This window comes from Protopterus annectens, chromosome 1.part1 (genome assembly GCF_019279795.1).
Source record: "Protopterus annectens isolate FY-2018-M chromosome 1.part1, PAN1.0, whole genome shotgun sequence".
Classification (NCBI taxonomy): domain Eukaryota; kingdom Metazoa; phylum Chordata; order Ceratodontiformes; family Protopteridae; genus Protopterus; species Protopterus annectens.
Window position 1 is genome coordinate 1,522,441,688 of NC_056726.1, and position 13,885 is coordinate 1,522,455,572.

Sequence of the window (13,885 nt, forward strand, 5' to 3'; positions counted from 1 at the left end):
CGTATTTTTTTCTTTTTTAATCTTTTTATTAAAATTATAACAATAACAATAAATGAAAAAAAGCTTAAAACTTAACAATCATGTAACTATTTACAATAGTCCATAACTAAATTATTCTATAAGACAACTAGACCATTAATATTTTTCAAAAAAGTCACTTAGTTTAAGACAAGATTTATATACGTGTGACATTGGAAGTTCTCATCTTAATAGTCGACAATTCATTCTTACAAAATGAGTATTTTTTTCTAATATACTCTGGTCTGCATTCAAATGGGTGTTTGTTCAGAATGAAAGCGGTAATATTTTTTTATCATTTTATTTTGTACTACATTAAGCGGCAGATATTAATATGTAGAATATGTTTGTTACCAAGTTAAAACTGACTTAGGAGTAGGCATCATTTTTAAAGGGAGGGAAATGCACTCCATGCTAGATTGTTTAATTTTTTCATCTAATATTGATGCAACTATGTTATATTTTTGTTTATGCCCTATATTGTATTATCAAAATATGCTGTGCTAGGTGATTTGTTTCTTATAATGAGGAGGTCTTTATACATATAAGAGAATATTGTGCAGCAACTTGTTAAGTCTTTGTATAGCTTTTACATTATGTTGAACTCTTGTGCAGAAATGCTTAGTGTTAAAGGCAATTTACATATCTTTCATGATGCCTTCAGAAAGGAATGTTTATAAACAGCTTTGTTGAAATAAATTTTCTATAGGTACCACTGCCAACCAACAGAGGTACTGCTATAGGCCATAGTAAATGCTGGGTGTTACATACCAATGATGCATGGAGGTGCATTTCAAGTGAGATAGTCTTAGGAGGGGCTCATACTTTAAATACCAGTGCCTAAATGCTGCACCCCATCTCGCCATAACATTATTTTTATTTATTTTATTTTTTATTTTATTTTACATTTGTTTACTGGGAAAGTCCGACTGGAACAAGGTCCATTTACAGCGGAGGCCCGGGGAGAAAAGCTCCATGACATAACAGCACAAATACAACAAATTACAACAAAAATTATGTGCAGTGGCATAAATACAGTCAAGGAGATTTATCATACATTAGTTTGATTTAAGCAAGCTCGGTATATAGATAGCAAACTTTGAATATCACTATTGGCAGTACAAAGCATAAAAATGAAAGAATGCAGTCAAGAAAATTGATGCTATTGAGGAGATATGTCACCGTGTGAAAAATGGTTATAGGATAGTAGTTCCTGATAGGGAGTATTTGAATAGTACAGAATACCTGAGGCAAGCAGTGAGGAGATGAGGGGTGGCAAGTTAGAAGGAGAGCAGAAAGGATTTTATGTGATACAGGGACAGAGCCATGATTGCAAGAGGTGTGACTTAAGTGTCATCTTGAAAAGTGAGATGGATGGTGCAGAGGAGATATTTTGGGGGAGGATATTCCATTCCCTATTAATGGTGTGAGAGAAAAGACCTTTCCCTGCAGTGTTATTGGCTTTGGTTATGTTGAGCAGGGATTTGTTGGATGAGTGCAGAGAGTGATTTGCTGAATATTAGTTTAAAAGCTGATTTAGGGCTGGGGGTTTCTAAGGGTTCCTTATTATGTTGAAGGTGAGGACTAACTGGTGATAACTAATTAGCTGAGGGAGTTCTAGCCACTGTAGTTGCTTCAGGGCAAGACAGTGATGACTTCTAAAAGTGGAGTTATTTGCGAATTTTGCAATTTTATTGTAACATGACTCTAGTTTGTTTAGGTCTGTTTTCCTGATATGAATTAGGATTGGTGATGCATACATTAGGGTAGACAAGAGGTGGGTTTGGGCTAGGGAGAGTCTTGCTTGGTCCGATAGGAACTGTTATTGTTTGCATAGGGTTCCTAATTTCTTAAGTACCTTTGTGATGGTTTGTGAGCTATGGACATCAAAGTTTAGATCCTTATCTTTTTCAACCCCGAGCAGCTTAGTGTGAGGGGAGCGGGAGATTGTGGTCCCATTTTTGGAGGGGATAGTGAAGGTAGGAGGCGTGGTTTTGGATTTATTAGGGGTAAAAAGGAGTAATTTGGTCTTGTTGGGGTTTAGAATAAGTTGGATATCATTAATCCATTGTTCCACAGAACAGAAGGATTCTTGGGTGAGCTTTTGAAGAGTGGTTATGGATAGGGCTGAGCAGTATTAGGGTGGAGTCATCTGCATACTGTATAATTGATGCATGCAGGGTGGAAGTATGTAGTTTGTTAGTGAAAATGGTGAATAGAAGAGGACCCAGTACTGATCCTTGTGGAACGCCTATAGTAGTTGGTAATAGAGGTGACAGTGTACTTTGCCATTTAACTGATTGTTTTCTGTCAGAGAGATAGTTTCTGAACCATGAAGTAGTGGAGGGGCGAAGGACAAGGTGGACAGAGAGTCTAAGAGTAGGTTATGGGAGACCATATCAAATGCTTTTGATAGATCTAAAAATATGGCTGAGATGAAATTGTTGCTGTTTCTTACTTGGTTAATCTGATTGGTAAAGGCGAGTAGAGCAGTGGCTGTGCTATGGTTTGGGGGATACCATGCTGTGTAGGGGAGAGGAGGTTATGTGAGGCTAAGTAGTGCATTACCTGGGTGTGAATACATTTCTCCAGAAGCTTGAAAAGGGGGGATACGATAGCAATTGGCTGGTAGTTTGATAGTTCATTGGAGTTTCCGCCTTTGTGAAGGGGAATTATATATGACACTTTCCATAGTTGGGGTACGTTGGTTTCTTGTATATAGCAGTTTATAAGAATTGAGACAGGGTAGGCTAGTGATTCTGAAGCTAGTTGTAGAAAATTAGTGGCTAAACCATCTGCTGCAAGAGTGGTAGGTTTTAGTTTAGAGAGTATTTTTTTAAGTGAAGAGGTTGGTACAGGTGAGAGTGTAAGTGTGGGTATGTTAGTTTGTTCTACAGTTGGGGTGGTTTTAGAGTTATTGCTGGATAGTTGGGTAGATAGTGCGAGGATAAATTCTGTGAAGTGATGGTTGAATTGGGAAGTTATGCTATCATTATCAGAATTGTTGTTGGGAGATGGGGTGGTGGTTTTGACGGGTTTTAGAAGGGTATTAATGGCCTGCCAGAACTTTTGGGAGTTTCTAGAGTGCTTGTTTTGGATGTCTAGGAAGTAGTTTTTTTTTATCTATTTTTGTTTGGGTTTTGGCCTTATTTCATAGTTCTTGATATTTCTGCCTGTCTTGGATAGTGTTATTCTTTTTCCAGTTTTTCCAGGCATTGTCTCTCGCTTTTAGTAAGGCTTTTGTTGTCCTATTTAGCCATGGGGCATAGTTAACTTTAGTCTTGAGTTTCCTGATGGGAGTTAGTATATTTAGTGCATTCATGAAAGCAGTATTAAAAAATCAACTGCCTGGTCTAATGGTAGAGTTTTTAGTGGGTTCCAGTCCTGTTGCTAGAGCACACTGTTAAGAGTTTCTGGATTGACTTTGTGCTCATCCCTAGTCTTCTTGAATAACATGGGTTTGGGTATTTTGCCTGTTTACGAAGGAGAAATGTGGGGCAGTGGTAATTCAATGTATCAGGTAAGCAGCCCATATGATAATTTTCTGTGAGGATATTAACTAGTGTCCAATCTAGAATGGAGGTTCTATTGGATTTTTTGTCTACTCTGGTGAGTTCTTGGACTAGTCCTGAGAATCTGAATAGGTTAATATGGTTTGAGGGGTTGTTGAAGTTGCAGGCTAGCCAGTCTAAGGTTAGGTCGCCTAGCAGGATGGTTTCTGGGGTAGGCTGATTGTGGCCCATTGTAGTATCTCTTCTATTATAGGTGAGTTATTTCCTTGAAGAATATAACTACAGAGGATGTTGATTCTATTTTTGTTTTTGAGAGACATAACGGAGCCTAATGTCTCTGCATTCTGGAATTTGGGAAGGGGGGTTTTAGTGGTTGGAGGTTAAGTGTATTTTTAAATAAGATTGGAAATCCGCCTCCCTTTTTGGTACCTCTATCTTGCCCTAGGATGTTATAGCCTGGGGGAAGAATTTCTTCATTTTGTGTGGTAGGTTTTAGCCAGGTCTCAGTAATGGTTAGTATGTCTGGGGAGTAGTGGGATATAAATGCATGTAAGTCATGTAGTTTGTTGGATATGCTTCTTGTGTTTATATTGATAATAAGTAGATCTGACTTCTATACGTGACTTCAGCTTTTGTGATGTGAGCTTAGGTGTGTGTGTGTGTGTGTGTGTGTGTGTGTGTGTGTGTGTGTGTGTGTGTGTGTGTGTGTGTGTGTGTGTGCATCTGTGTGTGTGTGTGTGTGTGTGTGTGTGTGTGTGTGTGTGTGTGTGTTTGCGTGTGCGTGTGTGTGTGTGTGTGTGTGTGTGTGTGTGTGTGTGTGTGTGTGTGTGTGTGTGTGTGTATTTACCAGTGAAGCTACCACTAAATGTGAAAAGAAGGAGCAACAAAAATGTTAAACATACGTTGTTTATCCATATGCTTCTATTATTATCAGTCGGTGATGTGATCATTCCTTATTTTGTTGCATATATAAAGAAAATGAAGCAAAGAATTATACTGACCATAATTAAAATCATTTATGAACAAACAGTAACACACATTAAAACCAGAGTTCTGCAAGGGATGTTAAGTGAGAACAAAGTCTGTATTTAGGCCTAAAACTACTAAACAAACAAAGTTAAGTAATTTGTGATGAAGGCACAAAAGCTTTAATAACACATATAACTTACAAGGTATACTAACATAAACCAAAACAGCTGCTAATTATGTCAAGGGGCTGGTTGTCCAACTTAAGGGCTAAGGAATTCATAGAAGAAGTGAGAAACAAGTCTGAAGTTAAAAAGTGTAAACAAAGGAGAGTGCAGCAGGCAGGCTGAGGAAAATAATGGAAATATGTGGAAAAAGATGGGATGTTGGAGGTGTTAGAGGAACATAATAGAAATATGTGGAAAAAGATGGGATGTTGGAGGTGTTAGAGGAAATAATAGAAATATGTGGAAAACAATGGGATGTTGGAGGTGTTACAGGAAAATAATAGAAATATGTGGAAAATAAGGGGATGTTGGAGGTGTTAGGAGGAAAATAATGGAAATGTGTCAAAAAAGATGGGATGTTGGAGGTGTTACAGGGAAAATAATGGAAATATGTGGAAAAAGATGGCATGTTGGAAGTGTTAGGGAAAACAATGGAAATATGTGGAAAAAGATGGGATGTTGGCGTTGTTATGAGGAAAATAATGGAAATATGTGGAAAGTAAGGGGATGCTGGAAGTGTTAGGAGGAAAATAATGGAAATATGTGGAAAAAGATGGGATGTTGGAGGTGGTAGGAGGAAAATAATGGAAATATGTGGAAAAAGATGGGATGTTGGAGGTCTTCGGGGAAAATAATGGAAATATATGGAGATAGATGGGATGTTGGAGGTGTTAGGGGAAAATAATGGAAACGTTTCAAAAAAGATGGGATTTTGGAGGTGTTAGGAGGAAAATAATGGAAATATCTGGAAAAAGATGGGATGTGTGAGGTGTTAGGGGAAAATAATGCAAATATGTGGAAAAAGATGGGATGTTGGAGGTGTTAGGAGAAAAAATTAAATATATGGAAAAGATGGGATGTTGGAGGTTCTAGGAGAAAAATGGAAATGTGTGGAAAAAGATGGGATGTTGGAGGTGTTAGGTGGAAAATAATGGAAATATGATGAAAAACATGGGATGTTGGAGGTGTTAGGGGGAAAATAATGGAAATGTGTCAAAAAAGATGGGATTTTGGAGGTGTTAGGAGGAAAATAATGGAAATATGTGGAAAAGGATGGGATGTTGGAGGTGTTAGGGGAACATAATTTAAATATGTGGAAAAAGATGGGATGTGTAAGGTGTTAGGGGAAAATAATGGAAATATGTGGAAAAAGATGGGATGTTGGAGGTGTTAGGAGAAAAAATGAAATATGTTGAAAAAGATGGGATGTTGGAGGTGCTAGGAGAAAAATGGAAATGTGTGGAAAAAGATGGGATGTTGGAGGTGTTAGGGGGAATATGATGGAAATGTGTCGAAAAAGATGGGATTTTGGCGGTGTTGGGAGAAAAATAATGGAAATATGTGGAAAAAGATGGGATGATGGAGGTGTTGGGGAAAATAATGGAAATATGTGGAAAAAGATGGGATTTTGGAGGTATTAGGAGGAAAATAATGAAAATATGTAGAAAAAGATGGGATGTTAGAGGGGTTAGGAGAAAAACAATGGAAATATATGGAAAACAATGGGATGTTGAAGGTGTTAGGGGAAAATAATGGAAACATGTGGAAAAAGATGGGATGCTGGAGGTGTTAGGGGGAAATACTGGAAATATATGGAAAATATGAGATTTTGGAGGTGTTAGGAGGAAAATAATGGAATTATGTAGAAAAACATGGGATGTTGGAGGTGTTAGGAGGAAAATAATGAAAATATGTGGACAAAGATGGGACGTTGGTGGTGTTAGTTGGAAAATAATGGTATGTGTTGAAAAAGGTGGGATGTTAGAAGTGTTAGTGGAAAATAATGGAAATATGTGGAAAAAGATGGGATGTTGGAGGTGTTGGGGAAAATAATGGAAATATGTGGAAAAAGGTGGGATGTTGGAGGTGTTAGAGGAAAATAATGGAAACATGGAAAAAGATGGGATGTTGGAGGTGTTAGGAGGAAAATAATGGAAATATGTGGAAAAGATGGGATGTTGGAGGTGTTAGAGGAAAATAATGGAAATATGTGGAAAAGGATAGGATGTTGGAGGTGTTAGGGGGAACATAATTGAAATATGTGGAAAAAGATGGGATGTTGGCAGTGTAAGGAGGAAAATAATGGAAATATGTGGAAAAAGATGAGATGGAGGTGTTAGGGGAAAATAATGCAAATATGTGGAAAAAGATGAGATGTTGGAGGTGTTAGGAGGAAAATAATGGAAATATGTGGAAAAGGATGGGATGTTGGAGGTGTTGGGGGAACATAATAGAAATATGTGGAAAAAGATGGGATGTTGGTGGTGTTAGGAGGAAAATAATGGAAATATGTGGAAAAAGATGGGATGTTGGAGATGTTAGGGGGAAAATAATGGAAATATGTGGAAAAACATGGGGTGTTGCAGGTGTTAGGAGGAAAATAATGGAAATATGTGGAAAAAGATGGGCTGTTGCAGGTGTTAGAAGGAAAATAATGGAAATATGTGGAAAAAGATGGGATGTTGGTGGTGTTAGGGGAAATAATGGAAATATGTGGAAAAGATGAATTGTTGGAGGTGTTAAGGGGAAAATAATGGAAATATGTGGAAAAAGATGGGATGTTGCAGGTGTTAGAAGGAAAATAATGGAAATATGTGGAAAAAGATGGGATGTTGGTGGTGTTAGGGGAAATAATGGAAATATGTGGACAAGATGGGATGTTGGAGGTATTAAGGGGAAAATTATGGAAATATGTGGAAAAAGATGGGATGTTGGAGGTGTTAGGAGGAAAATAATGGAAATATGTGGAAAAAAATGGGATGTTGGAGGTTTTAGTGGAAAATAATGGAAATATGTTGAAAAAGATGGGGTGTTGGAGGTTTTAGTGGAAAATAATGGAAATATGTGGAAAAAGATGGGATGTTGGAGGTCTTAGGGGAAAATAATGAAAATATGTAGAAAAAGATGGGATGTTGGAGGTGTTAGGGGGAAAATAATGGAAATATGTGGAAAAAGATGGGATGTTGGTGGTGTTAGGGGAAATAATGGAAATATGTGGAAAAAGGTGGGAAGTTAGAGGTTTTAGTGGAAAATAATGGAAATATGTGGAAAAAGATGGGATGTTGGAGGTTTTAGTGGAAAATAATGGAAATATGTGGAAAAAGATGGGATGTTGGAGGTGTTAGGGGGAAATAATGGAAATATGTGGAAAAAGATGGGATGTTGGAGGTGTTTGGGGGAAAATAATGAAAATATGTGGAAAAGATGGGATGTTGGATGTGTTAGGGGAAAATAATGGAAATCTGTGGAAAAAGATGGGATGTTGGTGGTGTCAGGGGAAATAATGGAAATATGTGGAAAAATGTGGGAAGTTGGAGGTTTTAGTGGAAAATAATGGAAATATGTGGAAAAAGATGGGATGTTGGAGGTTTTAGTGGAAAATAATGGAAATATGTGGAAAAAGATGGGATGTTGGAGGTGTTAGGGGGAAAATAATGGAAATATGTGGAAAAGATGGGATGTTAGAGGTGTTAAGGGGAAAATAATGGAAATATGTGGAAAAAGATGGGATGTTGGATGTGTTAGGAGGGAAATAATGGAAATATGTGGAAAAAGGTGGGATGTTGGAGGTTTTAGTGGAAAATAATGGAAATATGTGGAAAAAGATGGGATGTTGGAGGTCTTAGGGGAAAATAATGAAAATATGTGGAAAAAGATGGGATGTTGGAGGTGTTAGGGGGAAAATAATGGAAATATGTGGAAAAGATGGGATGTTGGAGTTGTTAGGAGGAAAATAATGGAATATGTTGAAAAAGGTGGGATGTTGGAAGTGTTACGAGGAAAATTAATAGAAAAGTATAACCAGGGAAAGGCGTGAGGTAGATAAAACAAAGAGTCACAGGGGGAACGAGGAAGAAGCCAGCAGTCAGCCTGTGTGACTGTAACCATTGTGCAAGATGGGCCATTACTACAATGATTCTGTTTCTGATGGCACGTTTAACTGAGACACTTTTCCTGCATATCAAGGACCACCAGTAGTAACAACTATTCAGTGCACAGTTCCCCATCTCTGTAGCAGATGAAAAACATTTCTCCTACCTGGGTCTTTTCAAACCTAATGTAGTATGAAAGTTCATATAATTCTGCATGTGTCTGGAAAATACAGAATGTATTTACTGCACCTACATTAAGCAAAATCACTAAAACGTTACTGTACCTGTTGCTGAAAACACAGCTTGTCTTTGATGTCATGTTTGTCCTTTTTCTTGCAGAATTATCAAGAACACCCTGACCCAGATATGGTACAAGCAGATGAAGTAAGTTTGGCATTGGATTAAAAAATGTTGAAATGTTATTCGCATGACATGCAGTTTAATACTTTTGGCTGCAATAAGTAAATTATTCTTGAATGGTGTTTCTGTTTTATATATTTAACTCAGTTTTGTCAAAATACGTAGGAAGAATGTTTAGAATTTGGTATGACAAGAAGCTATGGAATTTAAGGGTCTTATTTTGAGGGATGAGCTTTTTACTGTCATTTCAGAACTTTGTAACTCTTTAACCAATAACATGTCATCAAAAATATTTTTCCAAAAGTGTTCTCGAACTTTCACTTTAACTTGGACCCAGTCAAACTAAATATCTTCTAAGATGACATTCATTTATTTCACTCCAAAGTAAAAAATGGAAGGTTGGTCAGAGGTGTCATTTTTCATCTGGGTATTAAAGAAAAATACCACAGAGGCATTATTTGTCCTTCAGGCTAAAATATTTTGTGCATAATGTGATTTGCTATTCATAAGATAGAACTATATCTTCAAAATCCAAGATGTACAGTGATGTCACTGATGTATCGCTATATTCCTGCCTTCCTGCCATCAGCTGCATTGGAAGAGCTTGCATTTACAGATGCAAAATTACCTCCTAGTTTGCACAGTGGGGTGACAATGTGCAAGGGATAGTGCCTCTGTTCTTCATGAGGAGAACTACCCCTTGAATACTTCAGCTTCACCTATCAGGCCAGCCCAGTCCCAGTAAGGAGAACTGCCCCCATATGTCCCAGCACCACTGTCCTGACCCTTTCCCACCAAGTAATGAGAACTTCCCCCTGTAAGCATAAGCAGCACTACTCACATGCACCCGAGTAATTAGAACTGCCTCCTTTAAGTACCATTATCACTGCCCTAGTCCCCCCAAGTAACGAGAACTACCCCTATACACATTATCATCACTGCCCTAGTCCTCCAGTAATAATAACTGTCCCTTGTAAGCAGCATCATCGCTGCCCTGACCCCCCCACAACAAGTAATTAGAACTGTTCCCCTGTACATATCATCCCCACACAAAATGATGAGAGCTGCCCCCTGTAAGTAACATCATCAACGCCTAGGTCCCTCACCAAGTAATGAGAATTTATTTCGGATCTAGTCATTTTCTGTCTAGGTACCTGACCCACCACAGATGAAAATAACTGCCCTCTTTTTGCCCAGTTATGGATGGCCTGCATTCACCTCCTAGCATGTTGAGAGATTTTATAAATGTTTAATGATTGAGGCCTAGCGCACCTTCCCAGACTTACTTGATCTGCTTCTGAATGTTCATTCACTATTTTTCATGCCCTTCAAACCCACCCTCAATGAGGAGAATTGCCCTCTAGATATGGTCAGCATAGCTCAGCTCAGTTCTTGGTTTCCCACTGTTGTTCTTGAACCCAGGTCAGCAGCATTCTATGTGGAAGCTCTCCTTCTGTGACAGCAGCTTGGGCCTTACAGACATTTAATTAGAACTGTTTTACTTTTCACTTCTCTGCCTGTCTTTGTGTATCTACTGTGCTGTGAATGATCTGCTGAGGGTTATGCTTTGGAATGTTGCCTTTTTGTTGGAATTCTAGGTGCTCTTCCTAACAACTGAGTCATCCATTTACTTGTGCCTTGAAATTCAGTCTTGCTGCACATAATTTTCTAAGTTTTAGGTGGACAAAAGCACCCTGGACCCCATAAATGAGTGACTGCCAGTAGCCAATTACTGCTAAAGGCTAATTACTAAGTATTAGACTAGTGACTTTTGTAAGGGCTGTTTAAAGCCTAGTCAACCCCTGTATCTTCTGCCTGTGAGGTAAACACCTTAACCAGTATACCAACTCCCAAGCTACTTTTTAGGCTATCAGTCTGCAGATTACTATGAGCTTAACCAATAACCAGAGGTCAGAATCAAACTTTGTATCCTGTATCTGTGAGGGTAAGACCTTAATCATTATTCCAGCTCACCCCTTTATGCCAGCTCTTCTTTAAACGTTAATAGATAAATACTAGGCAACCAATCTGCAAACTATTACATGACTAGCCAATAGCCAGACAGTGACCAAAGGTGAGAATCAAACCCTGCACCATGTTTCTGTGAGGGAAACACCTTAACTTTGATGCTATCCCCATCCCCTCTGATATTCACGTACAGCTTTAAGTCAAGTACTGCCCAGGGTCAAATGCAGCTAGAATCAGCTAATGGCCATTATCATATACGGTCTTGAGTCAAATATTGCTGTGAGTCAAAGTGCCACCCCAGCCAAACACTGCTTCCGATCGGATAAAGCTTTTAAACCAGATACACTGATTCTGATAAGATACTGCTTAAACTCATTACTGCCAAATGCACCTTCAGGCATTTCTGCAGTTAACTCCTACTGACACCTGTAGATGTCAGATATTGCTTGTTCATATTTACATTAACAATTCCAAAACCATGCTACATACAAGGTGTCAGAAGATTTCATCTTAAAGCATGTACGATGGCAAACGCTGTTCTCCTGATAATTGACCTCTGTCTAATGCAGCTAACAAGATATTGAATATTATTTGTATATTGTTATTTGTATTGTAATGATTTTAATAATTTCTCTAAATATCTGAATATTCTGAAACCTTGCTGGCAGTATGTATCTTGCTTGAATGGTTACTGAGATATCAGAAGCTGTTTATACAAAACTATAAAATTAATATTCATTGTCTTTATTTTTGCTTATAAAATCCGGTTTATAGCATCAAACTGAATGAATGCCACTAATATACAGGTTAACTTATCCTGAATAGATTGCCATTTACAGTTTTTGAGTAACATTTGTGGTTCCAGAGATATGAATATTTGTTTAAACTGTAAGGTGATAACTTCATTTTTAAAGGCTCAAGCCATACCCACTAAGAGTTAACAGTACACACTCAAAAGAGCTGTACTGGAGGGAATGAGTGAAACCAGATAAACTGCTTCTAATCAGATATCAAATACTGCTTTTAAATAAGATGCACCACTTCTGATCAGGTCAGGATCGAACATTGTACCTTGTGCATGGGAGGCAAAGACCTTAACCTCTCCTCCAGTTGGCATAATGGTTAAGGTCTTCGCTGCCCATGAACAAGGTACAACATTCAATCATAACCTCTGGCCAATGCCTGTTTGGAGTTTGCATGGTCTTCCTGTGTCTCTTTGGGGTTCCTCCCACCTCCAAAAAAAAAAAAAAAATGCTGAGTGTTTCTGTCTCAAACTCACCAGTGAATGGAACTGTGGGCAGTGGCATAGACTCTACACAATGCCCTATAGAGGGAAGAGTTGTATAGACCAACCGGTTTGAACATCTACTGTGGTGCACAGTGTCCACAAGAGAGGAGAACACAGATCACAGACTGCATGCTGTAGTAGGTCTAACCACTCGATGATGTAAAATATGGCTCTAGGTTATTCGGTCATGTTGACTAATGTCACCAAATGAGCATGGGTAGTTACCAGTGATAAGTGGGTTGAGGACCCAGCCTACTCCAACCTACACCAGAAACCTATGCTAATAGTGGGAGAGGTATACGTGCCCTTATTGGCCAGCATGTCCCTGCCACAAACCCCAGCAGTCATGGATCAATAAGCTATCGGTCAACCGACATCCAGTTGCCCAGCCAGGGTTACCTGGGATAGCTCTGTTGAGGGAAAGCTGGATGTAAAATCAATCAACTTGCCAAACATGAACTGCTTCATTCAGTGTAGGTTCACTGACAGGAGATAGCTTGGAAGTGGATGACATGATGATACAGAGGAGGCTGGACATCCTATGCATACAAGATACAGGATGGAAGGGCAGTGCAGCAAAGTCACTTGGCTTGGGATCCAGAGTCTCTTACTCAGGAAGAGGACAGGCTAGAAATGGTGTGGGAATTGTGGTGCGGGAGAGGCTTCAGAAGGTAGTGAGGGATGTCATCAAAATTAGTGACAGACTCATGGCAATCAGACTCAAGCCTAATGATATGGCAGTAATCATAATCTCAGCCTCTGCCCCATAGCAGAGTTGTGCAAGGGAAGAGAAGAGTGCATTCATACATCAGTTGCACGACCTACTACGTAAAGCAGGACAACATGAATTGGTGTTGATAATGAGTGATTTGAATGCACATATCAGGACAGACAGTATAGGATATGAGGACTGCCTGGATCCACATGGGTGGGGCAACAAGAATAAAGAAGGAGAGGCATATCTAGATTTCTGGCTGGCAAATGGCTTGATAGCAGCCAACATGTGGTTCAGAAAAAGAGACAGTCACAGGATCACATACAAGTGTGGCTAACATGCAACTCAGGTAGACTTCTTCCAGTAAAAAAAGGGCACCGTGGAAGAATGAATGATTGCAAAGTCACCCCCAGTGAAACAGTCAGTCCACAGCATAAACCACTGCCTGCCACAATCAGCTGCAGTCAGTGGTCAGAGAAGGCTCTGAGATCAACAGAGACCAGGCTGAAGACCTGGAAGTCGACTGGAGAGAAAGGAACAACTATAGCACCCCAAGAAGGGAGGAAATAGGTGAAGTTAAAAAAAGAATGGCAGGACCTCAAAACAGCAAGTGTGAGGACTACAGACCAAATATGTGGCCAAGCCAGGTATGGAAATAAGGTACCTAAGAAAATCTGGTGGTGGAATGAAGCCCAGGAAGTCATCAAAAGAAAGAAGGAGTGCAGGAAAAAGTGGGAGATAGAAAAGACAGACCAGACTAGGAAGGAATACTTTTTGGCTAACAAAGATGCTAAGAAAGGAGTACTTGTAGCAGTATGGAGAGAAAGGTGTACCCCAGATGACTGGAGAATAAGCATACTCATGCCAGTGTACAAGAACAAAGCAGAGAATCCACAACTGTGGGCAGTAAAGAGACATCAAACTCCTGTCACATTGCATGAAAGTTCTGGAGACGGTGA

General features: G+C 39.1%; 1 protein-coding gene across 5 annotated transcripts in view; it reads left to right on the plus strand.

Moving 5' to 3' along the window:
- The window catches only part of COL16A1 (collagen type XVI alpha 1 chain), a 3,146,845-nt gene that overhangs the window by 937,221 nt on the left and 2,195,739 nt on the right, over window positions 1-13,885 (plus strand). For all 5 annotated transcript variants that reach the window (XM_044082765.1, XM_044082783.1, XM_044082773.1 and 2 more), the window contains exon 9: window positions 8,935-8,979. In XM_044082765.1, coding sequence (XP_043938700.1) covers window positions 8,935-8,979 — 45 coding nt within the window. The remainder of the gene's footprint in view (window positions 1-8,934; window positions 8,980-13,885) is intronic.